Consider the following 26,629-nt stretch of genomic DNA (forward strand, 5'->3'; position numbering starts at 1 on the left):
AACATAGAGAGAAACTGATGTGAGTTTTGAAATACTGGTGTTTTTACAAAGTCCTGGTACCTACAGGGAAGTGATTACGTGAGAATCTCAACTTGTTTGTTTCTAGCTCTTGTGATTGTAGAGAAAATCCTGAAAATGTGAACTGAGCTCTCTTCAAATGGCTCAGAATCCAGAAGGTTGGGCTGAGCTTTGAGATACTGTGGGTGAGGTGCTGGGGGTGGGGAAGGAAAGAAGGTGGGAATGTCTTTATCAGTGGGGAATTACATTACAACATTAGTAAAATCTGCAATATACCTTTTCATCTGATCAGCACTAAAATAATATAATTTGATCAGCTACTAACTGTTCCCTGCCTGCCCTGCCCCCCCATAGCATATGAATTGTGCCCTGTGTAGGAAGGCAGCATAGAGTAGTGATTAAAGAATGGCTCTAGGAGTTGGATAACGTGGGTTCTGATACTACTGTCAAAAGTGTCTACTAATTTTGGGAGCCCAACTTGAGATACCTAGGGCCTAACTTTGAGGTGCTGAGCACCCTTAATGCTAATACATTTCAAGAGGAGTTGCTGGTGTTCAGCACCTCTGAAAATGAGGAGCCTGATTTACCATCATATTTCTCCACTTACACAGCAATGTAACTCTATTGAACTCACTAGCTGTCACCAGTTGGGGCACCCAAAATTAAGGGAGGCTCCTGAAAATGTAGACCTAAAAGATTTTCTCAAGGTCACACAGCAATCCAGTGTTTCTCAGTTTCCCCATGAATATAATACCAAACTTTGTGTAGGTACTTGGTATACTTGAATTAAAAGTGCTGTATGAATGTTACAATTCAGTATCTTCATACCCAGCAGTAGACCTTAACTTTCCTGCTTCTGATGCCTGGATGTGAGAGTCAGATATATACAAATAGGTGTTTCTGGTTACCATTAGGTTAAGCTGTTTGACATAATGTGCTTAAACTGATCTTTGCAAAATAAGCTAAGAAATGTAGTGCTTACATATTTCCTTCTGACAAAGAAGTACGTGGAAGGGAAGACGTGTCCCTAAATACTGAGTGTTGGCCAAAAGGCATTCTATGTTGACTGGTTTTCTTGTCTCTTGTGGTTCTCTGATTAATTTTCCAGCCACACTTGTGTTGGTGGGGGTTATGTCAGCTGTCATATTCCTTTAAGGTTGGTTGATAAATTTGGTCAGTTTCTAAAAGCACCATTAGTCAGCTAGCTGGAAAGCATCTGCAACAGAAATAATATAGTGTAATTTTTCTTCCAGCAATGGTCTCTGCAATACAGTCACCACGTGGTAGCTTTCACTGGTTTCTAATTAGTAGACACACATCTATTGGCTAAAGATAGTCGAAAAACAAAACATTTTTTAAAAAATTGTGTTTTATTTTCTATTAAAAAGTCATCTGGATGGAAATGCTAACTGGCTCTACTAGTAGTTTAATCATTTGGAAACTGAAAATCTGCTACCTTCATTCCTCCACCTGTCTGTGAATATGAATATTTGGGACCAATTACCAAGCCCATCCAAAAATATTAATATTAAACTCCCTTCAGATCCAAATTTATCACTGTTTTGTTTTTTAACTTCATTAGATCTTGACCCAGTAAGATCATACTAGGAGTTGCTGCCATTGGATTTAGAAATATTCATCTTCAGTCTCAGCTGAGCTTATGCTTTCACTGCCATGTTCTTCTGATGCCACTTCCTGCTGAGATGAGGAAGAGTATGGAAAATCTGTAATATCAAAGCTGTAGTATAGTTTCATCTAGCAGTTTGCATCCATCTTCACTTCCATGTCCTTTCTTTTAAATGCATTATTTAAAAATATATTTTTGGCCTCTACCTCTGCAAAGAGAGCTGACCACTTGTCTGACAGAATCTGTCTTTTCCCCTATGAACGGAGCTGGCTGCAGATGACAAGGTAAATCACAAAGCCACAGAAGTGTTCAGAAACCACAAAGGTGACTCAAATTAACATTCATTTTCTTCTCTTAACTAAGCTGTTATACCAAAATTCCTTAGCACTAGAGTCAGTGCTGTTTGACAAAGCATAGGGATTAAAACCTAAACAGTTTATCCATTTACTTTTTCTTCTGAGAGTGACTCTTTTGTAAGCTGGATGTGTATTTTAGTTACCAGGAAATGTGTTGTAGCCTTTATACTGGCCATCTTCACAAGCAGTGTGAAACCATTCCCACCCCCCACATTAAGAGATTCACTCAACCTGCCAAGGCCCAAATGTGTAACAAAGATTGAAAGGAAGGAGCCCTCCACCCCTCTGAAAAGCTTATTGAAGATATTCAAAATGTTGATTCCTTCTTGTAACATTAATAACGTTCTATAACTTTCATTTGATTCTTTATTTCTGTTGTAAAGAGTTTTCAATAGCAAAAGTGAAGGAACATCAACTTTGGGTGGAATGAAGGTATGGATAAGGTCCTCCAAAATAAAGGCCATGTGCGGGGCCCTGGAGGGATAGGGGAACCCAGCCTTAGCTCGATGGACCCTTGCAAAGCCTTCTGCCAGCCTTCTGCCTGACACCTCACTCTGTCTGACGAAGGTGTTGCAGATGGGAGGCAGGAAGGAACAAGAGTTGGGAATTTTTCAACACAAAATTTTTTCATCTGAAAACCTCAATTAGTTGAAATAAAAACTTTTAACAGTTTTGATGAAATTTCCTCTGTGTAGATTTCTCAGGCCTAGGATGGAATTTCTCATCAGAAAGGGACCAGACCACCCCAGGGTCAACATTTCTGCATAGGGAAGATGGAGGCTGAAGTCCCTGCTCTGAAGCAGGCAGTGAGAGATGTGAACCCATCCCAGGTGAGCTGAATGCCAGAAGCCTTGGCTGCCCTGGGCTGGACTCTCTCACTCCCTCTTTTCACAAGAAAATGTGCAAGGTCTTGATTTCCCTTCCGACCCAACTGGGAACAGATGTTGAAACCTTCATTCCTCCCAACCCTATTCCTGTTTTGTGCCCAGCCCACGGTGGGCCAAGTCACCCACCCCTCAGTGCACAGAACCTGTCCAGACCGAGCCAAGCGTTTTCAGTCCTTGTCTAGGGTCCAGCCTGCTACTAGGCCGGGGCCAGGAGTCTTCAGTCCTCATCTAGCCTGCTCCCCAGACTACAGCCCCCAGCAGCCTTTGGGCTGGTTCCTGCCACACACGCGCGAGGCGGAAGCGCACGGTCTGCTGGGGCTTGTAGGCGGCTGGGTCCCTCTGGGGAGGAGGAGGTGGCTGAGCCCCGCCCCGGCCGGGGGAGGGACAGGCGCAAGACGTGGGGGCGGGGGGGCGAGAGGCAGGTCGGTACCTGCGCGCGGCCCTGCCGGTGCCATCGCTGCTGCAGGCGGACCGCTGGCGCCGGAGCCGGGCAGGGGTGAGGCGGGAGAGCGGGGTGTGCGCCCGAGCCGCCCAGGCCTGAGGGAGCCGGTGCCCGTGAGCTCCAGGCGGGCAGCAGCCGGGGGGCCCCTGGCTTTGCAGTACTAGCGGGCAGTGTCCGGATCCTGCTCCTGGCGTCCCCGCAGCGCCAGGCAGGCAAGCCGGGGAGCCTGCCCTTGTGGGGCGCGCGGCGTCAGCCGAGCGTGCTCTGCTCCGGGCGTCAGACCAGCCCCTGCAGCAGGCAGAGGAGGGGGTGAGCCGGAGCCCCGCTGCTCGTGGGTTTGCATTGTGCGCTGTTCTCCGCTGCCTCTGTCCGAGCCACCGGGCTGGCTGGCTGGATGTGCATTAGTAGAACAACCCAAAACACGAGTCGATTTGCTGCCCTGCATCAAAGCTGGCTGCAGCCATCCCTGTGTGAGACCCCTGAAGCAGGGGCCGCAGCGGGAATCTGACCTTGCCTTGCAATAGCAGAGCATTGTGTCATCGGGCCGCGTACGTCCCGCTGTAGCATCCGAATAACCCTGCCCTTGGTTTGTTGCACTAACAGAGAGTACATTGGTCTTTGCTATCTCACGTCAGATCTGTCCCTGTGGGAGCTAGCTGAAGCAGCAGCAAGAGGAGGTGGCGGCTAACCAGCCCTGTCCTTGTTGGATTACTTTGTAGCACCAACATGCGCTGATCTCTGCCTTGCATCAGAGTCATCCCAGCCGTCTGAGTGAGTGAGCCCACTTGAAGCAGCAGCAGGAGCAAGAGGCTGCAGCTAGCCCTGCCCTCACTGGGCTTGCATTAGCACAGCATGCATTGATTTGCTGCCTTGTCTTAGACCCATCCCAGCCATCGGGGTGCGTGGTGCATGGTGTGGGAGATACACTGTCTCTATAATAAATGATAGAGGATACAATGACTTTGCTGTCTTTGCTGGGCCGGATCATGCGTTACTTCTTGCTAAGACCAGAGACCCTGTTCCTGCTATGCATCAGCCTGGCCCTCTGGAGTTATTTCTTCCACACTGATGAGGTGAAAACCATTGTCAAGTCCAGCAGGGATGCTGTGAAGATGGTGAAGGGCAAGGTGGCTGAGATCATGCAGAATGACAGGTTTGGGGGGCTGGATGTGCTGGATGCAGAGTTCTCCAAGACCTGGGAGTTCAAGAGCCACAATGTGGCTGTCTACTCCATCCAAGGGCGGAGGGACCACATGGAGGACAGGTTCGAAGTGATCACGGACCTTGTCAACAGGACCCATCCCTCTATCTTCGGGATATTTGATGGGCATGGAGGAGAGGCAAGTTTGTGGGGTGATTAATGCTCACAAGGGGGAATGAATGGATGAGTCCCCATTTCTGGGGCTTTTGGGCCAGATGTTCACTTTTTTTTTTTTAAATTCCAACAGAGTTCCTAGGCTCAGGGGCAGGGCTAAGTCTTGGGTCTCCCTTGCCTTCCAGTATCAGAGCTCTTGGAGAAAACAGGGAGAATCCGTGCATCGACACGCTTTACAGCAGGGAATTGTTTGGACAGTAAAAGCTCCAGGAGGTGGATTCTGCCTTGCAGAATAATTAATACAGACTGCCTGGATAATCTTTTGTCAGGGAATGGTGTGATCTGGGCTCCCCATTTTGTGAGGGACTGGACTCAGCAACAGCAATGGGGGTTAGTCAAGGGGGAGACTACACAGAATAAACTTTTTTTTTTGTAAAGAATTAATATGAGCAACACTAAGTTTTCATACATAGGAAGAAGCTTTATTTCCCTCAGTAAACCATCCTCTTGGTCAAGGCAAGAGAAGCCCACGGAGCTTCTCTTTATCTCTTGCATCTCTCCTGTTAATGATTTGTTTCTCCTTTTGAGGGGAAAGCCAGGGAAATTCATGTTGCCACTAAAATTTTTTGCTTGCTGTTGCTAAACCTTTTATTTCCCAGCCAAGGAAGTTTTTCCTTTTTTCACGTTGTTTTCTGTGGCTTACATTATTACTTGATGAGATGCATCTTTACCTCAAACAGTAGTTGTGAAAACCTTCTTTAGGTTTCCCCCCCCATCTAGGAGTACAAAGCTGCCCTTTAGCTGTTGGCATTGCACACAAAGAGCAAGTTCTTGTAACCGTGGCTTATTTTTCAGAGTGGGAAGGAAATTTAGAAGGAAGGTCCCTTTATGATATCCTAGCTTCAGCCCTGTTATCTGTACAGTATCAGGTTTGTGTACGATTAGGGAAGGAGTTTTTCTGGAGGAGTTGGAGAAGAGAAGCATGTTAAAATTTCTTCTCACCAGTTGAAGAGTCTGTGTGTGTGTGTGTTTGTTACTGTGCCGTGGCATGATGGCTTTGGATTTCCTTCAGCTGCTCTCACATATCAAGCAGCCAAGGTATCTTCCTAGAAAAGCTCTGACAGAGATCAGGCACTCAGGGAGCACACAAGGACAGCAGCTGCTGCCCTTCTAAACCTAAATGTGCTGTTTCTAAACCCCATGCATTGGACAGATGGGAGAAAATTGCCTTTATCTCCTTTCAGACAAAATGATTGAGGTCTACGTTTCTATTGTCTTGCCTTGGTTAGGATTTTGTCACCTCAGTAATAACAACTGATTGTATGAGTAAACTTAACACTTCGATTATTAAAGGCTTTTGTCAGGTTTTTATATTTGGTTGTGACCAATACCGTGTTTTTCCCCTTGGATTGGAAGGAGGGGTACATAGCAATGCTAGCTTCCTAGCCATCCTCCAAGGAGTGGCAATTAAGTTGTATAGAGAACAAATTCATGCCTGCCCTGCTCTCCACAAACCTAATAAAGATCACCTCTGAACTGCTCTGTCCTCTGAGCCATGTCTGAAACCAGAATGTGGAGTAGAAATGCAAGTTTAAATTTTTTGAAAACTCTAAACAATTTTCGTTGTAGACACCAGCCAGTCAAACCATGTCTGGAACAACATTGAATTTTGTTTAAAAAGCCCAGTATAGACAAATACATAGTACAATCACTGTGTGTGTGTGTGTGTTCTGCCCCTCTCCTCTGTGGGGACAGGAGGTGCTAGAGGAAATCTAAGCACTTGTTTCCAAAGCTGAAGATACTAAATAATGTAAGATTAGAAAGTGCAATTAAATAACAAAAATATTAATACAAGTACTTTCACTTTTAATAGACATAGGTCTGACCTCAGATTCTAACACTATATACATGTGATATATTGAACTAATAACTTTATATCTCTGCAAACCTCATTTACCTTCTATACTAATATCCACCTGCTTCTGGTGCCTCTGAGGATTTGTTCTAACTGATTAACATTGTGGGCAGTGTTTAAAATAAAAAGCTCTAATTTTGAGGGCTTTAATAGATCTCTCCAAACTTTACTCAGGCTAATGTCTTAAAATACAGATTCCAGTACCCATTATCTAGCTTTCAAATGAAAGTATTGTATGGGTCCTTATTTACTACTTTTCTTAAGAAGCAAGTGTCTAAGCGCTTCATACATAAATGGTTTTCTGTTTTTGTGGTGTTTCATAAAAGAAAATGAGTTATCAGAGCATGACATGCCTGGCCTATGTGCATCACATTAAACACCCTGTGGGCATAACAGTTAATTTTATCTACATATGCTCTGTTGATTTGAAGAATAGCACAATGCTTGCTTTCATTGCATGCAAAATATTTGTCTCGTTTTGGAGTCTTATGTTTAAAGAGTTTTTCTGAATATCTGGGGAGGGGAATCCTAAAACATGGTTAATGGCTCCTTGGAATACTGTGCCTAAACATATAATAAAGATTTCATAATGACTTAATTTTCCATTATTTTTCTTTTGGCTAAGTAGCTTCTATAAAACCTCTTGTCTTGCATGCAAAGGACAAGTGAATGGCAATCCCTGACTTATATGTGGAACAATACATGAAGCAGATTTTACTTTTCTTAACAAAGAGCACTGCAAACATAAAATGCCGAATTAATTCTTCCCTACTATTTGTTGCCACATCAGGTGAAGGACAGAGAAGCATCAGCCAAGTAATATTAATTGCTGTGTAGTGTTAATTTGTGAACATTTTAAGTGTTTTAATATTTTACATAAGTAATTCTATTAGTAGTGTGGGTGATTACAAGACCAGAGAGGCAATCTTTAGCCTGAATGGTCAGTAGCCATCCACTGCAAATTTTGATGGCTGCCTAGACAATAAGTAGACAGTCAAGAATAAATATTAGTGGCATTTGTTATAGTTAAAGGTCTGGTTAGCTACTGCAGTTATAAAAGTTAAAAGGAAAATTACTTTGGGGAATGAAACTTGATACATTATATCATGTGTAGTGCAAACTTTCTTTAGGTAAAAATTGATTTGACTATTTCTTGAAGAGCAATATGAACTACTCTTACAGTATGTGTAGAGAAGTGTGTGTGTGTGTTTTAATGGTTAAGGCAGATAACTGGCAGAAGAAAATATGGAATCAGTTCATTGATACTTTATGGTGTGACTTTGGACAGTTCTCTTAAAGGTGATCTACAAATGGGGGTGAAAAAGCTGGTTGGGTGCCTTTTTTAGTTTCTCTAGGATATAAAGAAGGCTTGAAAGGCTGTGTATGCATTTTTAAAAAGAAATTTAGGTCCCATATAGGCTGGAAGAGTGTGAGGAATAGAAAACTAGTTAAATGGTATAATAGCAAACCATAAGCATAAAAACAGACCAGCTGAAAGAGGAAGGGATGTTTAGCCATACTTTAACATTGATAATTTTAAATGTGTAGCTGTATTGTATATAGTTGGCTTTCCTTAACAATATAGGAAGGGAAACTTTAAAAAAATCAATAAATAGCTACGTACTGGATGCTCCCAATAACTAGGGTAAAAGGAGCATTTTGCAGTTGATATCATATTGACCTGTTTAAATGCTCAGAATGTTGAATGTTCTTTTCAACTTTTTTGGGATCTTGGGAAAGGGAGAGGGCAGAAAGCATTCACCAAATAAACAGTTAATGGCTTATTTAAAATACTTGCAAACCACTCAGTACACCCTTTTGTGCCAGAAGATCTCGAAATTAATGTCCTAAGTAATCAGCGGGAGATGCTGATAATTGATTAACTTAGCAGTGTATAAAGTGGGTGGAGTTGGGGGGCGGAGAGCAGTGGCCAGCAGATAACAGTGTAGAGTCCTTACTAATGTTGTCAGGAATGTACTGTATGTAGGTCAACCTACCCTTCCAGCCTTCTGCAAATATTGTAAAAACTTTCTTAAATTCTGTGCCCAGTAAACCAACTAGAGATGATGGCAGACTACTGGAAGGAAAATAGTGTTTGCTTTTGCCTTTTTGACCAAAAAAACCCACCACCCCCGTTTCTTTTTCTCAAGCATTCATTTTTATCCTGATAATGAGAGCTTTTGGTGAGTGCATTATAAGGAAGAAAACAGGCTGATCAGTTGTTTTGCCTTTACTGATATCTTGAACACAGAGCTTGTCAAAACTTGTACCTGACACAGAGGTAATTGTCTATTTCCTGTAACACTGAAGATAAAGTTTCATCACTAGCATTAAAACAAATTAGCTCATCTTGGGCTGATTAGGTTCATTGACATTAAAGGTTCCTATTTGCAGACTTTACTCTTGCATTCTAGAAGTATTTTAACTTAAGTTATGTCTGAAGGAAGTAAATGAGCTTTGATTTTTATTTGCCAGATAACACTATATCTCATTTTTAATATACATTTTCCAAGACAGTCAGAGTTCATATGAGCACAAGGAATTGTTAGGGTTACTAGTGGTTTTCCTTTTATAGTAACTTCCTTCATTCTTCAATCTGGGATCCTTTGCAAAGCACTTACTGTTTACTGAGTAAATATTTACAGTGATGGGGTTATATTGATACATGATTCTCAAATCTCTGTTGGCCCAAAGAACCCCCCTTCCACCCAAAATAAAATGAAATATAGCAATTTCTGTTGTTGGATAGTAAAACAGTCTCAGCTCATGGGTATGATGTCAGAGAGAGACACTTCTCACATTGCAAAATAACTCTTATATCATTCTAATTAAGACCCGCTGTATACACAAGCTTGCTGCAGTTAAGCTAAAGGTATGGTATTTTAGCCAATTTTGTTAAACTGGTGGAAAACACTATGGTGGAAAACCTTATAGTCATTTTTAAACCAGGCTTATCTGTTTGGTTTGCACTAGCAAAAGTACAGGTGCAAGCCAAACTGAGATAAATTATTTTAAACAGATGTATGTGTCCAGACACTGACTTGCATTGGTTTAACTCAGTGGTTCTCAACTGTGGTCCACTGCTTGTTCAGGGAAAGCCCCAGGCGCGCTGAGCCGGTTTGTTTACCTGCTGCGTCCGCAGGTTCGGACGATCGTGGCTCCCACTGGCTGCAGTTTGCCGCTCCAGGCCAATGGGGGCTGCAGGAAGCGGCGTGGACTGAGGGATAATGAAATGATAAACAGAAGAAATAGTATTTTTCAGTTCACCGCAGACAACTACTGTAGTGCAATCTCTTTATCGTAAAAGTGCAACTTACAAATGTAGATTTTTTTTGTTACATAACTGCATTCAAAAATAAAACAATGTAAAGTTTTAGAGCCTGCCAGTCCACTCAGTCCTACTTCTTGTTCAACAAATTGCTAGGACAAACAAGTTTGTTTACATTTACAGAAGATAATGCTGCCTTCTTCTGACTTACAATGTCACCAGAAAGTGAGAACAGGCATTGCATGGCACTTTTGTAGCTGGCATTGCAAGGTATTTACATGCCAGATATGTTAAACATTCATATGCCCCTTCATGCTTCAGCCACCATTCCAGAGGACATGCTTCCATGCTGATGATGCTTGTTAAAAAGATGTGTTAATTAAATTTGTGACTGAACTCCATGGGGGAGAATTGTATGTCCCCTGCTCTGTTTTACCCGCATTCTGCGATATACAGGGCCATTGTTAGGCATACACGGAATACGCAGCTGCGTAGGGCACCACGTAATTTGGGGCGCCAAATTTCATGGTGCCCAAGGCAGCTGCATGCTGTGTATATGGTGCTGATTCCAGCAGCCAGCCCCATTCCCTGGTCAGTCCCCCTGCTCCGCCCCCGCCGTGCCCCAATTTGACCCCTTCCCCCAAACCTCTGCCCTTGCTCCACCCCACCCCACCTCTTCCCACCCCTGCTCTGCCCCCATCCCGCCCGCATTCCACCCCTTGCTCCCTCCCCGAGTGACGTGGCCCGCGGGATTAGCGGGGGTACTGGAGCCAGCAGAAGGGTTCTGGCTCACCCTTGCACTCACCAGCGGCGGGAAGCACAGCGACCCGGCCCCAACCCGCTCCGCTCTGCCAACTCCCAGCTGTGTTGCTCCGCTTCCCGCTGCTGCCGCTGGTGAGTGCAGGGGTGGGCCTGACCCCTTCCTCTAAGCGACAGGACTGGGAGCTGGGGGAGTGGAGCGGGCTGGGGCCAGGTTGCTCTACTTCTTGCTGCCACCGGTGAGTGCGGGGGCGTGGGCCTGACTCCTGCTGCTGGCACCAGGCCCCCAGCTAATCCTCTATGCTGCCCTGGTCCTCCCTGCCATGCTGCTGCCCCCGACAGCTCCTTGCCCTGCAGCCCTTGAGCGCAACCCTCCCCCCCACCCCGGCGGAGGGGCCGGGCCCCCCAGCGGAACGGCTGCTTTCCCTGCAGAACGGGTGCAGGTGCTTGGGCTGCGTAGGGCACCACTTCAGGTAGGAACGGCCCTGGCCATATATTTCATGTTATAGCAGTCTCGGATGATGACCCAGAACGTGTTCATTTTAGGAACACTTTCACTGTAGATTTGACAAAACGCAAAGAAGGTACCAATGTGAGATTGCTAAAGATTCGACCCAAGGTTTAAGAATCTGAAGTGCCTTCCAAAATATGAGAGAGACGAGGCGTGGAGCATACTTTCAGAAGTCTTAAAAGAGCAACACTCCAATGCAAAACTACAGAACCCAAGCCACCAAAAAAGAAAATCAACCTTCTGCTGGTGACATTGGAGTCAGATAATGAAAACGAACACGCGTTGGTCTGCAGTGCTTTGGATTGTTATCGAGCAGAACCCGTCATCAACATGGACGCATGTTGCCTGGAATGGTGGTTGAAGCATGAAGGGACATGACTCTTTAGCACATCTGGCACGTAAATATATTGCAACACCGGCTACGACAGTGCCATGAGAGAGCCTGTTCTCACTTTCAGGTGACATTGTAAATAAGAAGGCAGCATTATCTCCTGCAAATGTAAACAAACGTGTTTGCCTGAGCAATTGGCTGAACAAGAAGTAGGACTGAGGTGACTTGCAGGCTCTAAAATTTTACATTTTGTTTTTAAATGCAGTGTTTTTGGTACATAATTCTTCATTTGTAAGTTGAACTTTCATGATAGAGTTTACACTACAGTACTTGTATTAGTATTTTTCCATTCACCTATTTCTTTTGTTTTTTTACAGTGTAAATACTTGTGATCAAAAATAAATATAAAGTGAGCACTGTACACTTTGTATTCTGTGCTGTAATTGAAATCAGTATATTTGAAAATGTAGAAAACATCCCAAAATATTTAAATGAATGGTATTCTAATATTGTTTAACAGTGCGATTAATCATGCGATTAATTTTTTTAATCGCTTGACAGCCCTAGTTAAAATGAATAACTGCAATTGTCTGGACTCTGGAGACTTGACTCTTCAAACCAGCCTGTGTCTTGTAGAAGTGGTGTTCTGTAGAGCCCTGCAGTGGGACTGGGATAATAGCCATAATAGCTGGAGCAGGTGGGTAGGATTGTTGTGGGTGGGATTGGGTGTGCAAAAAAGCCCCCAGACTGTGGTAATTTGCAGGAAAACACTAAATCTCTCCTCAGTTTGTCATAAATAGAATTTCAGCCATTTTTTAAAAGAAAAATTTTAATACTTAAATTTAAGCATGGAATAGAAAGAAATTTGATGTGTATTATAACAAGGTTTAAGAAAGATTTGTTTTATTCTTTTAGTGGTAAAAATTGTCTGAATTCTGTTTATATAATAACGGATCCTATTTATTTTTAGTGGCACGGGGAAGCTCTCTCTCTCTTGCAGGATTTGCGGCATCTAAGGTTTTTGTGGGTGGGAACAGGATAAAAATGCAAGAAACAATGCAGAAGCGGGTGGGAGTGGGTATTGTGGAGCAGGAACAGGATGGGAAGGGGATGGGAGTGGGATTAAAAAAATAGTTCAGTGCAGAGCTCGAGTGTTCTGCTTCTAGCTTTTGGGTAAGAGAAGAAGCGTTATCTTTTCTCCCTCTTCCAGTGTTTCCTGGATGTTACAAGACAGATAGTTCTCTTCTACTCAATTCATATTTTCCCCCAGACTTTTTGTAGTCTCTTTACTCCTCCATAAATAACTACACTCTTCTGCTTCCCACAAAGCTCAAACAGCAACAGGAAATTGACATGATTCTTAAGTCTCATTGCTGCCCATAAGGTTCTATATAGCCCCTAGTGAAACTGACCAGTATCCTGTTAATTTCACTCAATTGACTGGTAAACCTGTGTACCAGTAGAGGCACTGGAACTGTAGGAAGGCAGCACTGTATCATCAGTTTATATTGGTTTGTGTTAGGAAGACCCTTTGCATCTAGAAGGGCTAAGTAATAACTTAGAAATATTAAAATGAAAGTTTTTAAATTTGTTAAACACTGATGATTTATGCCCCCACAGTTGCCAGAGAAAGCTTCTCCAATTCTCTGAGCGGATTTTTCAAGCCCTTTGATCGAATGCACTGAGTACTGTGTATGAGCACCCTTCTGATTTTTACATCCTTTAGATTGTTATTATAAAAGGATTTTAATACTTGCTGTCAAATGAAAAGTTGATCAGGAGAGTACAGTATAGAAAACTTAAATTCTGGCATACCTACAGACATTTTTTCCTGCAAGTTATCAGAATATTAGCAAATAATTTAGTTTATTGAATGAATGGGGTAGAGAGAGGTGGGGGAAGATTTTTAATAGCAGTTTGAGAGTTGTCCATTTATGCCATAATGCATTGTAAAATGACACAGTTCTTCTTGGACCTATATAGATGGTGCTATTTCAGACTGTCTATGAGTTCAATAAGTTAGTCCATGAAATAATAAAACACAAATACTTGTAGTGACTAGTAGAGTTTCAGGTCTAGAATAACAAAGAGGCCATAAAATATTCTGATTGAATTTTTGATGAAACAATGAATTTTTATTCTAGGAAAGTAGCTCAAGGCTGAGAGGTGCTCAGGTGGGATAGAGCCTCTAAATGAGTAGAGAAGCCCCAGGATTGTCAGGTAATACAATGAAGTGGGGCAGGGCGAAGAAGCAGCAGTATAATTATTCTTCTTGGGAGCCTTAATGAACTTCAGTGAGAGAGCTGCATGACAGCATGGAGTACCAATCATAGTGCTGATGATACAAATTGATTATTATGATGCTGAAACATTGCCAGCTCTCATCATCTCCGACCTTGTCTGATTCACAGCTGTGTGAGCAGCTGACATCTCCAGCCAGACAATCAAAGTACGTGTTGTAACTGCTAAACCACAATGCAATTATCCATTGCACCGCATGTCGGCAAACCTCAAAGCTCCCCTGGAGAAATGAACATTTATTTGCATTTACTTTCAATCTTAAAATTTCTGTTATTCCTTGCAAATTTTCTAGTCATCATTTAATGTTGGCAAATCTTTTTTTAAACAAAATCCCCCTTAGGGATAAACATTAATTTAATAAAATTCAGTTTTTAATAGCAGAGACTGTCAGTGCTGCGTTCAACCAATAAACTGTTTAATGAAATAAATCTCTTTACATTTTCATTTTCTACCAGTTATAAAACTTCTGGAAGGCATTAAGCATTTCTTCTAATCAGTGAAAGTGCATGTCCCATAATGTAGTTCTCTGGTCCATCCGAGGTCACGTACCATTTTAAAACAACTAAACAAAACACAAAAACCTTGCATTTAAGTGAGGATGTGTTAATTTGCAGGTAATCTAGATGGATCACTAAACTGAAATTGCCTAAATCTCTTCTCCCAAACCAGTGAGGTAATTGTATTGGGATAACTGGTTTTGATTTAGTGTTATGTAAAATATAAATTCAGGATTCTGTGCATGTGGCATGGAATCTTAGTGGGGGAAACTTAAAAAAAATCTTTTGGGTAAGATGTGATTTTTAGACCTGAATTTTAATTAAAAATGTTATAATTTGACATAAAAACCCTCTGGATTCTCTCTAGTTTTTAAAAAAAGTCTTTTTATAGGACACTGAACAAAGCTGTGAGGGATGTGGGAGATCCCTGAAATGTTTTATGAATAGGTTCTTCTGTTTGACTGTTGTTGTCATTTGCTGTATTGATTACAAGGCGTTAATTCCAGGCAGGCAGGAAAGTAGTAAATAGTCTCAAAACCGCACCGTTCACGGAATGGACCATGGAGGTGTCATTTTCTTTTTGAAGTTTACTCTGAACATGATGATTTCAACATCCTGGCTTGGTACAGGGCTGATGGGATGGATCCAGGCAGAAACTGGAACAAAGGACTTTAGGAGGGATAAAAGCACAACCCTGAAGTGGGGCTGAGGGGGTGTGTGAAAGAGAGGCAAGGACTTTGGAGCCTGGAAAACTAGGCCCACTTAAACCTTAGGTAAGATGGTTTTGCTAAAACCCTTTTCTCTTGTTATGCTGTGTTCCTACTGCTGGGATTAAACAATTTGTTTTTTGAGAAAACTATTTTCACTGGTGGTCACAACTCCCAAAGATGTCAAACCCCATCAGACCTGCTGAGTAATCACAGTTGGCACACATGTGGGTGTGAATAGCAGTGCCTACTGAAGTGCTGCACAGTAACCCCCCCCCCATGTGGATGCTGGGGGGTGCAAACTAAGAGATTCCTAGTTTGCATTAATGTAATCGTCTTCAAACAGGGCTATATTAACATGAACTAGGAACCTTTTAGTTTCTGATGGCACATCCACATAGGAGAGTTACTTTGGTACGCACTGCTATTTAGCCCCCCCCTTCCCTGTTAGTCCAACTGCAGAGCGGTGTAGAGACACCAAGAGGCCTAATACGTGGGGGAGGGGTACAGACACAAGGGAAAGGTCTCAGGCACAACAGACACTGAACTGTGACAAAAACGGTGGACCATATTCTGTCAAGTGCATGAAAAGTGGTGTAGCCACCCTGTCTTCCTCCATAAGTGGATATGTGGGCTACTGTAAGGTGTGTTTAACATGCACTTGTACATAGGCTACTAGCAAGCTTGCCATACTACCATTATATTTTAACAAAGAGACAGAATAGTTGAGGGCAAAAGGGAGTGTATGCATAGCAGCCATTAGTGAGTCAGGGAGTATTTGTCAACTTGCAAACCATGCCCCAGACACCTTGGCTACGGCCCTGCATGGAAGGCCTATGGAGCAGCATTTCCAGTGTGTCAGCTTTCCTGATTCTGGACACTAACTTCTGCTCTGTGCTCCTACTGCTGGCAATCAGTTTGTTGGCATGTGCCTATACTCATCATGACTCAGAACTTGGCTCAGTATTTTGTTTTCCGTATGAATATTTTGCAGTAGCAATTGATGGAGTGTCACGATTCCCAGAATTGTGTGGCCTTTAATGTTGCTTCTCTTCTAAAAAGAAATGCTAACATAAGATGCTACTTAAGTTTATAAACAAATATGGGCATGTTAACATCTCCTTTTGGAAGAGAGGTGAATAAGTATTCTAAATGTTGACTTTTGCAAGAGTCTTATACACAAGAGGGAGAAAACAAAACAATGCAAAAAGGTGTGTTTTTAATACAAATGAAGTCAACATGTAGCTAACTTTATTAAGTTCAATTCCTCATAATGAAGATGGGATTGCTATGTAACATTGAAAATGATTGTTTGAACATCTTATTTGTACAAGTAAGTGAACTGCATGGCAACTGAAGAGAACTTTTCTCAAAGCTACTAATTACAGCTGTGATGTTAGAAGAAATAGCCGACCATTCTGAGTGATTGAATCCCCTTTGGACGAACATTGCATGGAAGAGCCAAAGACTGTAATGCACTGGAATAGTACCTTTTTTAAAGGTAATAATGATATTTTTAAAGCTATGGGACAGAAGCACTTTCTATCTCCTTCTGCCTCCCAAGAAATGCTTGGTGGTCTGCTTGAATATAAAATAGTTGTTCTAAGTATGGTTGTGGTTGCGGAGTTCTACATGGGTTGTCTTCAAAACCAGCTTTACTCGAGCATCAGTCTTTGAATTACTTCACTGGGAGAATATACAGAGTGCACCAGAAGTCTTCATTATAATCGTTCTTTCCTTTTTATTTTTTTTAGTTGCTTGGATTGAAGCTAACAAATTCTTAAAAATAAGTTAATATAAACTTGTTTCTGAACTAGAGTGGGAATTCTTATAGCTGTTTCAGATAAACGAAACAGCATTTTCAATTTATAACACCATGAAAAAAGAATCAAATGAAAATGCATCCAGAGTACCAGCAACTTTTTAAGAGGCTGGCCTTCACCTGCACTGGCTTCTCCAAAGAGATTTAAAAGCTTTTTTGGCAGGTGGAATATACATCTCTTACTGAAGCCTTCCTTCATAGCCAGCTGTTTTAAAACCATGTTGCTGAACGACAGGAAAAGGCATATCCTAAAACCCATTATGATTAAAACACAAATGAATAGGGTCCTACCAAATTCATTGCCATGAAAAATGTGTCACGGACCATGAAATCCGGTCTTTTGTGTGCTTTTATCCTGTACTATACATATTTCACAGAGACCACCAGCATTTCTCAAGTTGGGGGTCCTGACCCAAAAGGGAGTTGCTGGGGGTTTACAAGGTTATTTTAGGGGGTTGTGGTATTGCCACCCTAACTTGTGCACTGCTTTCAGAGCTGGGCGGCCAGAGAACGGCTGCTGTTGGCCAAGCACCCAGCTCTGATGGCAGCATCCAGCCAGCAGCAGCGCAGAAGTAAGGGTGGCAATGCTATACTATGCCACCCTTATTTCTGTGCTGCTGTCTTTAGAGCAGGGCAGCTGGAGAGTGGTAGCTGCTGATTGAGGGCCCAGCTCTGCAGGCAGCATCGCAGAAGTAAGGGTGGCTATACCATGCCATGCTATCCTTACTTCTGCTCTGCTGATGACGACGACTCTGCCTGCAGAGTTGGGATCCCGGCCAGCAGCCGCTGCTCTCCAGCTGCCCAGCTCTGAAGGCAGTGCCACCAGCAGCAGCAGCACAGAAGGAAGGGTAGCAGTACTGCAACCCTCCCTTAATAGCCTTGCAAACCCCCTCCACCCCACCCCCCACAACTCCTTTTTGAGTCAGGACCCTGACAATTACAACACCGTGAAATTTCAGATTTATCTGAAAACATGAAATTTACAATTTTAAAAATCCTATGAATGCGAAATTGACCAAAATGGACTATGAATTTTGGTAGGGCCCTACAGATGGGAGAGAGAGAGCTGAAAATAAGACATAGTAATTATTAGAATTCTTGAAACTAAATTCATGAGCACCTGTTAAGCTACTCAGCATTTCTTTTCTTGGCAAGTTAATCAAGAAAGTGGTGACATCTAAGCTCCAGCATCACTTGTCCTCCATCAGCATTGTGTATCCTTCACAATAATTCTTAGGGCAGAACATGGTATAGCAAAGACCCTGCTAATTTTGATTAATCTAATGGCCTCAGATTAGAAACAATGCTGAATGTCTTTGCTGAATCACAATAGGATAGGTGCTTCGATCGCTTGGAGTCATGGAGGACACTTCTAATCAAGCAGACCCCTCTATTTTGTGGCTCCCCATAATACACAAAATTCTTTCCTCTCTAAATATCTGCATGAGACCTCTCAAGATGTACAATGTCATGGACTCGTGCTAGCAGTACTTTTAATGTGCAGAAGATACTTGACTACTTCGCCAGCTATGCACCTTTTGCTTCTCACCCAGGTGTTCTAATACGTGGAAGAGATAAATGGAGGGATAAAGAACAGGTAGCTAAAGCTCAACGGGAGGAAGACATAATTACTTATGGCATTATGAACTTTGATGGCTGGCTGTCTATAATATTGCACCTTTAAATTGTGAACTATGTGGAATGTTCAAAAACTGGTCTGTAGGTTTTTGTTTGATAATCCAAAATAGTTTCTTAGGGCTTGTCTTCATTACTGGGAGATTGATGCAGGTGCAATCGATGCAGCGGGGGTCGATTTAGCAGGGCTAGTGAAGATCTGCTAAATTGATGGCATAGCAGTCTCTGGTTGACTCTGGTACTGCAGCTCCCCAAGAAGAGTAAGGTAAGTCAACCAGAGAGCGTCTCCCATCAATGCACTGCAGTAAAGACGCTGTGGTAAGTCGCCCTAAGCTATGTCACGCAGCTGGAGTAGAGTAACTTAGGTCGACTTACCCCAGTGTGTAGACAAGGCCTTAGTTTTGTAAGATTTGTAACTGCACTGTGCTTACAGAGATCATCTTACTTACTAGTAGTCTAACCTCATTAACAGTAGACAACGTCAGACCAGTTGTCAAATTAGTATGAAGTCTAAGTCATGCAGAACTTCCCCCATATGGATTTCTCACAGATGGATTTCTTTCCTCTCTGACTGGCCAGGCAGACATGTACACTTTCCACATTGGACCACTGTTGTACATGAAACAGAAGCCACAGCCTCCTCACACCTGTTCACATCTGAACTCTACTAGTTTCCTTGTTCACTTCTGAACAGAATATAAAGTACTGGCCTATCTACAGAGCTATAAAAGAGAGGGACCTGGCTGCTACAGAAATTGCCTTACCTTCTGTGGCCTTGCAAAGTAGTTGTACTCCAGAGTGCAGCTGATGTGGCTATAAAGATCTAAATTTAGGTTATTGGTGGCTGGGAACAGAGCTTTCCTAGTAATAGGACGCTGGCTATAGAATTCTTTGCTTAAGAGACTGTATGGAGCCCAACCCTAGCTTTGTTTATTTTGAAAGGTAAGATTTAGCTTTCTGTAAAAAGTCTCTTCCATGGGAATGATGCCAATAAATAACTTGGCCCTTAAACGGTGACAGGTTTCAGACTGGTAGCTGTGTTAGTCTGTATCAGCAAAAAGAACGAGGAGTCCTTGTGGCACATAAGAGACTAACACATTTACTTCAGCATAAGCTTTCGTGGGCTAAAGCCCACTTCATCAGATGCATGCAGTGGAAAATACAGTAGGAAGATAGATATAGATATATACAGAGAACACGAAAAAATGTGGGTTGCCATACCAACTCTTAATGAGGCCAATCGATTAAGGTGGGCTATTATCAGCAGGAGAAAAATAACTTTTGTAGTGATAATTAGAATGGCCCATTTCAAGCACTTGACAAGAAGGTGTGAGTAACAGTAGGAGGAAAAGTAGCATGGAGAAATTGTTTTTAGTTTGTCTAATGACTCATCTACTCCCAGTCTTTATTCAAGCCTAATTTAATGGTGTCCAGTTGGCAAATTAATTCCAGTTCTGCAGTTTCTCGTTGTAGTCTGTTTTTGAAGTTTTTTTGTTGAAAAATTGCGACCTTTATATCTGAAATTGAGTGTCCAGGGAGGTTGAAGTGTTCTCTGACTGGTTTTTGAATGTTATAATTCTTGACGTGTGATATGAGTCCATTTATTCTTTTGCGTAGAGACTGTCCAGTTTGGCCAATGTACATGGCAGAGTGGCATTGCTGGCACATAATGGCATATATCACATTGGTAGATGTGCAGGTGAACAAGCCTCTGATAGTGTAGCTGATGTGATTAGGTCCTATGATGGTGTCCCTTGAATAGATATGTTGGCAACGGGCTTTGTAGCAAGGATAGGTTCCTGGGTTAGTGTTTTTGTGGTGTGGTGTGGTGCTGGTGAGTATTTGCTTCAGGTTGGGGGGCTGTCTGTAAGCGAGGACTGGCCTGTCTCCAAGATCTGTGAGAGTGAGGGATCATCCTTCAGGATAGGTTGTAGATCCTTGATGTTGCAGTGGATTGGTTTTAGTTGAGGGCTGAAGGTGACGGCTAGTGGCGTTCTGTTACGTTCTTTGTTGGGCCTGTCCTGGAGTAGGTGACTTCTGGGTACTCTTCTGGCTCTGTCAATCTGTTTCTTCACTTCCGCAGGTGGGTATTGTAGTTGTAAGAATGCTTGATAGAAATCTTGTAGGTGTTTCTGTCTGAGGGGTTGGAGCAAATGCGGTTGTATCGTAGAGCTTGGCTGTAGACGATGGATCGTGTGGTGTGGTCTGGGTGAAAGCTGGAGGCATGTAGGTAGGAATAGCGGTCAGTAGGTTTCTGGTATAGGGTGGTATTTATGTGACCATTGCTTATTAGCACCATAGTGTCCAGGAAGTGGATCTCTTGTGTGGACTGGTCCAGGCTGAGGTTAATGGTGGGATGGAAATTGTTGAAATCATGGTAGAATTCCTCAAGGGCAGCTTTTCCATGGGTCCAGATGATGAAGATGTCATCAATATAGCGCAAGTAGAGTAGGGGCATTAGGGGACGAGAGCTGAGGAACCGTTGTTCTAAGTCAGCCATAAAAATGTTGGCATACTGTGGGGCCATGTGGGTACCCATAGCAGTGCCACTGATTTGAAGGTATACATTGTTCCCAAATGTGAAATAGTTGTGGGTGAGGACAAAGTCACAAAGTTCAGCCACCAGGTTTGCCGTGACATTATTGGGGATACTGTTCCTGACGGCTTGTAGTCCATCTTTGTGTGGAATGTTGGTGCAGAAGGCTTCTACATCCGTAATGGCCAGGGTGGTGTTTTCTGGAAGATCACCAATGGATTGTAGTTTCCTCAGGAAGTCAGTGGTGTCTCTAAGACAGCTAGGAGTGCTGGTAGCATAGGGTCTGGGGAGAGAGTCTACACAGCCAGACAATCCTGCTGTCAGGATGCCAATGCTTGAGATGATGGGGCATCCAGGATTTCCAGGTTTATGGATCTTGAGTAGCAGATAGAATACCCCAGGTCGGGATTCTAGGGGTTTGTCTATGCAGATATGTTCTTGTGCTTTTTCAGGGAGTTTCTTGAGCAGATGGTGTAGTTTCTTTTGATAACCCTCAGTGGGATCAGAGGGTAATAGAGAGCTGCCTAGCAGCTTCTCGTTCATATTCCAACCTATTCATGATGAAGACAGCACCTCCTTTGTCAGCCTTTTTGATTATGATGTCAAAGTTTGTTCCTGAGGCTGTGGATGGCATTGTGTTTTGCACGGCTGAGGTCATGGGGTAAGTAATGCTGCTTTTCCATAATTTCAGCCTGTGCACGTCGGCGGAAGCACTCTATGTAGAAGTCCAGTCTGTTTCAACCTTCAGGAGGAGTCCACCCAGAATCCTTCTTTTTGTAGTGTTAGTAGGATGGTTTCTGTGGGTTAGCATGCTGTTCAGAGGTGTGTTGGAAATATTCCTTGAGTCAGAGATGTCGAAAGTAGGATTCTGGGTCACCACAGAACTGTATCATGTTTGTGGGGGTGGAGGGTCAGAAGGAGAGGCCCCGAGATAGGACAGATTCTTCTGCTGGGCTAAGAGTATTGCTGGATAGATTAACAATATTTTTGCGTGGGTTAAGGGAACCACTGTTGTGGCCCCTTGTGGCATGTAGTAGTTTAGATAGTTTAGTGTCCTTTTTCCTTTGTAGAGAAGCAAAGTGTGTGTTGTAAATGGCTTGTCTAGTTTTTGTAAAGTCCAGCCACGAGGAAGTTTGTGTGGAAGGTTGTTTTTTATGAGAGAATCCAGTTGTGAGAGCTCATTCTTAATCTTTCCCTGTTTGCTGTATAGGATGTTGATCAGGTGGTTCCACAGTTTCCTTGAGAGTGTGGCACAAAGTGATCACTCTCCTTACAATGTGTATGATAATCAAGGTGGGCCATTTCCAGCACAAATCCAGGGTTTAACGAGAACGTCTGAGGAATGGGGGGGTGGGGGTGGGGGTTAGGAAAACAAGGGGAAATAGGTTATCTTGCATAATGACTTAGCCACTCCCAGTCTCTATTCAAGCCTAAGTTAATTGTATCCAATTTGCAAATGAATTCCAATTCAGCAGTCTCTCGCTGGAGTCTGGATTTGAAGTTTTTCTGTTGTAATATCGCAACTTTCATGTCTGTAATCGCGTGACCAGAGAGATTGAAGTGTTCTCTGACTGGTTTATGAATGTTATAATTCTTGACATCTGATTTGTGTCCATTTATTCTTTTACGTAGAGACTGTCCAGTTTGACCAATGTATATGGCAGAGGGGCATTGCTGGCACATGATGGCATATATCACATTGGTAGATGTGCAGGTGAACGAAGAAATAGATTGATAGAGCCAGAAGAGTTCCCAGAAGTCACTTACTACAGGACAGGCCTAACAAAGAAAATAACAGAACACACTATCAGAGGCTCGTTCACCTGCACATCTACCAATGTGATATATGCCATCATTTGCCAGCAATGCCCCTCTGCCATGTACATTGGTCAAACTGGACAGTCTCTACGTAAAAGAATAAATGGACACAAATCAGATGTCAAGAATTAGAACATTCATAAACCAGTCAGAGAACACTTCAATCTCTCTGGTCACGCGATTACAGACATGAAAGTTGCAATATTACAACAGAAAAACTTCAAATCCAGACGCCAGCGAGGGACTGCTGAATTGGAATTCATTTGCAAATTGGATACAATTATCTTAGGCTTGAATAGAGACTGGGAGTGGCTAAGTCATTATGCAAGGTAACCTATTTCCCCTTGTTTTCCTAACACCCCCCCCCTCCGCCCCCATTCCTCAGACGTTCTTGTTAAACCTTGGATTTGTGCTGGAAATGGCCCACCTTGATTATCAAACACATTGTAAGGAGAGTCATCACTTTAGATAAGCTATTACCAGCAGGAGAGTGGGGTGGGGGGAGAGAAAACCTTTTGTAGTGATAAACACGTTTTTTTCATGATTTGTGTGTATAAAAACATCTTCTGTATTTTCTACAGTGTGCATCCGATGAAGTGAGCTGTAGCTCACGAAAGCTTACGCTCAAATAAATTGGTTAGTCTCTAAGGTGCCACAAGTACTCCTTTTCTTTTTGAATAAATTAGAGTGCTGAACAAATGTCCACAATCTTCATATTAGGGATGTTGCCGTTTCTGAAAGCTAGTAGTTCAGGAAACTCCATGGTTACTGGAGAGAATCCTGTGTGCAAATGAGAGAGCGTGCAGACGGTATATTACTGTAGTTCTTACAGTAGAGAGAGAGAGTGGTCAAGTTTTTGTTGAGAAGTAGCTCAAGGAAACCCTTGAACTCAGAACAAACTTACTGAGTAAGGCTAGAAGGGCAGGCTTCAACCATTGAAGAAACTGTGTACTCCAATAAACAGTTTCAAGGATGCAAATTTCTGCATCACATCTTAACCCACGTCATTAACCATTAAGCTTTCTTAGCCAAAGATCAAATAATTAGCAGAACTAACTTCAACAAATATCAGAGTGTGGGGATCATTGTTCATGAAAGCTTGCTGTACAGGTCAAAGAGAAGGCAGATTAAACACCCCTGATTTAGGCTAGCTTGGTCATCTCCAGGAACAAAAAAGCACAACATTTTCTTCCAGCTTTGTGGTTTCTTGCATGATGCTGCTGCCAGGGCTACCAAAGGTAATATCAGGCAAGACTTCCTTGACATACAGTGGAAACTTATTTACTACATTGCCTTTTGATAGAAGCACAGAATGCCTTCAAATGACAAAAGTGGAAATATTGGATGGTGACAAACATTACTTGTCTCACGTAAAGTTTGCTGGGCACTTTACAGGCTATAAGAAAATTATTTCTGGGAAGAGCTTAAAACTGTAGTGCAGGCATAATACAGATAAACAAGTGAGTTGGGAGGTATGAGGAACTAAAAGGAGGAGGGTGGAACTGAGCAGCCTAAAGAAGGGAAGAGGAGGGTTGTATGATGAGGGTTGGATAATGGTAAGAGGAGGAGGTGAGGTGGAGGGTGTGAATAGCAAGTGAGATAGCTTTAGTAAAGCAAAAGAACTTGGGTGGGGGTGCTGGTGGAGCAACGAGTTTTAGCAGGCTTAAGCCCTTGTTTAGTTTAAATATAGTTCTGCTCTGTAGAAATAGTGTTGTAGAGTTCCACACGAATGTGGAATTTTCAGAAGCACTGAAGTCACTTAGGAATACAACTCCCATTGGATTTGTGCTCTAAATTCACATAGGTGCTTTTGAAAATAACACCCTTTTTGTGTCAGTGAATTGTGGCTCAAATTGGCTCAAGTCAAGCCTCTCAAAATGGGTGCATATCGTTAGGTTCCTAGAGGCATATGCAGACACCTTAATGAGTGGCCTAATAATTGTGAGCACTCATTGACCTCAACAGGAGTTGCTAGGTACATTCCATTCCTGAAAATCAGGACGAAGTGAGGATTTAAGACCATAGGCATATATTTTGGAAAAGCTTGGCCTCAGTTCATAAATAGAAAGAGATGGTTTTTTCAGACTGTTGCATCTGTAAAAACTCAGCCTAGCATCTAACACCTAAGCTGGGTTCTTTCTGGTTTGTGCTTTACAAACAGTAAAGAAATGTTGAAGCTTTTCATGCCAAATTCTGCTGTCAGTTACTTGTGCAGCTACATTGTCCTCACTCAGTTATATCTAGTGACAGAATAAGAACTGGAATTTTGCTAAAATCTCTGATGCATGAGCCAGAGTTTAATTTGATTAGCAGTGTTGATTCTGAAGCACTAACAGGAGTAAAAAACCCTGTCACTAAAGTTAGAGTATTCTCCAAATACCCACTGGGGAGCAGATATTTAGGGTTAGATTTTTGTGATACTTTTTCAGTAGGTCTATGATTAATCACAGTTGTGATAAATGAAGGGGGTTAGCTCCCTTTTATGGACACCCAGCCAGCCAGTTAGCTATAAAATTCCTGTTAGTAGCTGTTCGCTACATGCTTTACCTGTAAAGGGTTAAAAAGTCCATAGGTAAAAGAAGGGGGTGGGCAGCTGACCAAAAGAGCCAATTGGAAGGCTTTCTAAAATTGGGAAAAAAGACCTTCCCTTTGTCTGTTGTGGCTCTCCGGAGAGGGGGGACAGAGCAGGGATGCTGTAAAAAGCTTTGGACTAGGTATGAAATCATCAGATCATACCTAGAAACTACTCATTTGAAACCCCGGATATGTAAGTAGATCAGGAAATGTCTAGGAAGACGCGATTAGGTTTATCTCTGTTATTTCTTTATGGCTTGTGGACTCCTCTGTGCTTACTCCAGGTGCTTTTGTTTTGCTTGTAACCCTTAAGCTGGACCTCAAAAAGCTATCTTGATGTTTAATCGGTGTAATTGTTTTTTTAAAACCTAGCAAAAAGCCTAAGTTCCAGATGTATTTCTTTCTTATTGTTTTAATAAAATTTACCTTTTTTTTTTTAAGAACAGGATTGGACTTTTGTGTTCCTGAGAGGTTTGTACATATGTTATTTGATTAGCTGGTGACAAAAGCTGATTTCCTTTGTTTTCTTTCTCAGCTCTTCCCCAGAGTGGGGGTGAAAGGGCTTGAGGGTGTACCCCCCACAGGACGGAATTCCCAAGTGCACCTTCCCGGGCTCTCAAAAGAGTTTTTGCACTTGGGTGGTAGCAGCATCTACCCATCCAAGGTCAGAAAAAAGTTGTAACCATGGGAGTTTAATAAAAGCCTGGAGTGGCCAGTATTAATTTTTAGAATCCTTGCGAGCCCCCACCTTCTGCACTCAAAGTGCCAGAGTGGGGAATCAGCCTTGTCAGTAGTTAACTCATGCAATTAACTCAAAAGAATTAATTGCGATTAAAAAAAATTAATCATGATTAGTTGCACTGTTAAACAATAGATAACCAATTGAAATGTATTAAATATTTTTGAATGTTGCTCTACATTTTCAAATATATTGATTTCAATTACAACACAGAATACAGTGTACAGTGCTCACTTTATATTTCTGATTACAAATATTTGCACTGTAAAAATGATAAAAGAAATAGTATTTTGCAATTCACCTCATACAAGTACAGTAGTGTAATCCCTTTATCGTGAAGGTGTAATTTACAAATCTAGATTTTTTTTTTGTTTCATAACTGCACTCAAAAACAAAACAATGTAAAACTTTAGCGCTTACAAGTCCACTGAGTGCTACTTTTTGTTCAGCCAATTGCTAGACAAACAAATTTGTTTACATTTACAGGAGATAATGCTGACTGATTCTTATTTACAATGTCACCTGAAAGTGAGAACAGGCATTCGCATGGCACTTTTGTAGCCGGTATTGC

General features: G+C 42.4%; 1 protein-coding gene across 4 annotated transcripts in view; it reads left to right on the plus strand.

Annotated features, from left to right (window-relative positions):
* The first annotated feature begins 3,299 nt into the window (after positions 1–3,299).
* Positions 3,300–26,629, plus strand: part of PPM1L (protein phosphatase, Mg2+/Mn2+ dependent 1L) — a 192,304-nt gene continuing 168,974 nt past the window's right edge. The window contains exons 1-2 of one of the 4 annotated variants that reach the window (XM_077826893.1): positions 3,300–3,384; positions 3,966–4,674. In XM_077826893.1, coding sequence (XP_077683019.1) covers positions 4,272–4,674 — 403 coding nt within the window. In that variant the 5' untranslated portion in view covers positions 3,300–3,384; positions 3,966–4,271. The other 3 variants (XM_077826894.1, XM_077826892.1, XM_077826896.1) reach the window with 3 other exon arrangements.

This window comes from Eretmochelys imbricata, chromosome 9 (genome assembly GCF_965152235.1).
Source record: "Eretmochelys imbricata isolate rEreImb1 chromosome 9, rEreImb1.hap1, whole genome shotgun sequence".
Taxonomy (NCBI): domain Eukaryota; kingdom Metazoa; phylum Chordata; order Testudines; family Cheloniidae; genus Eretmochelys; species Eretmochelys imbricata.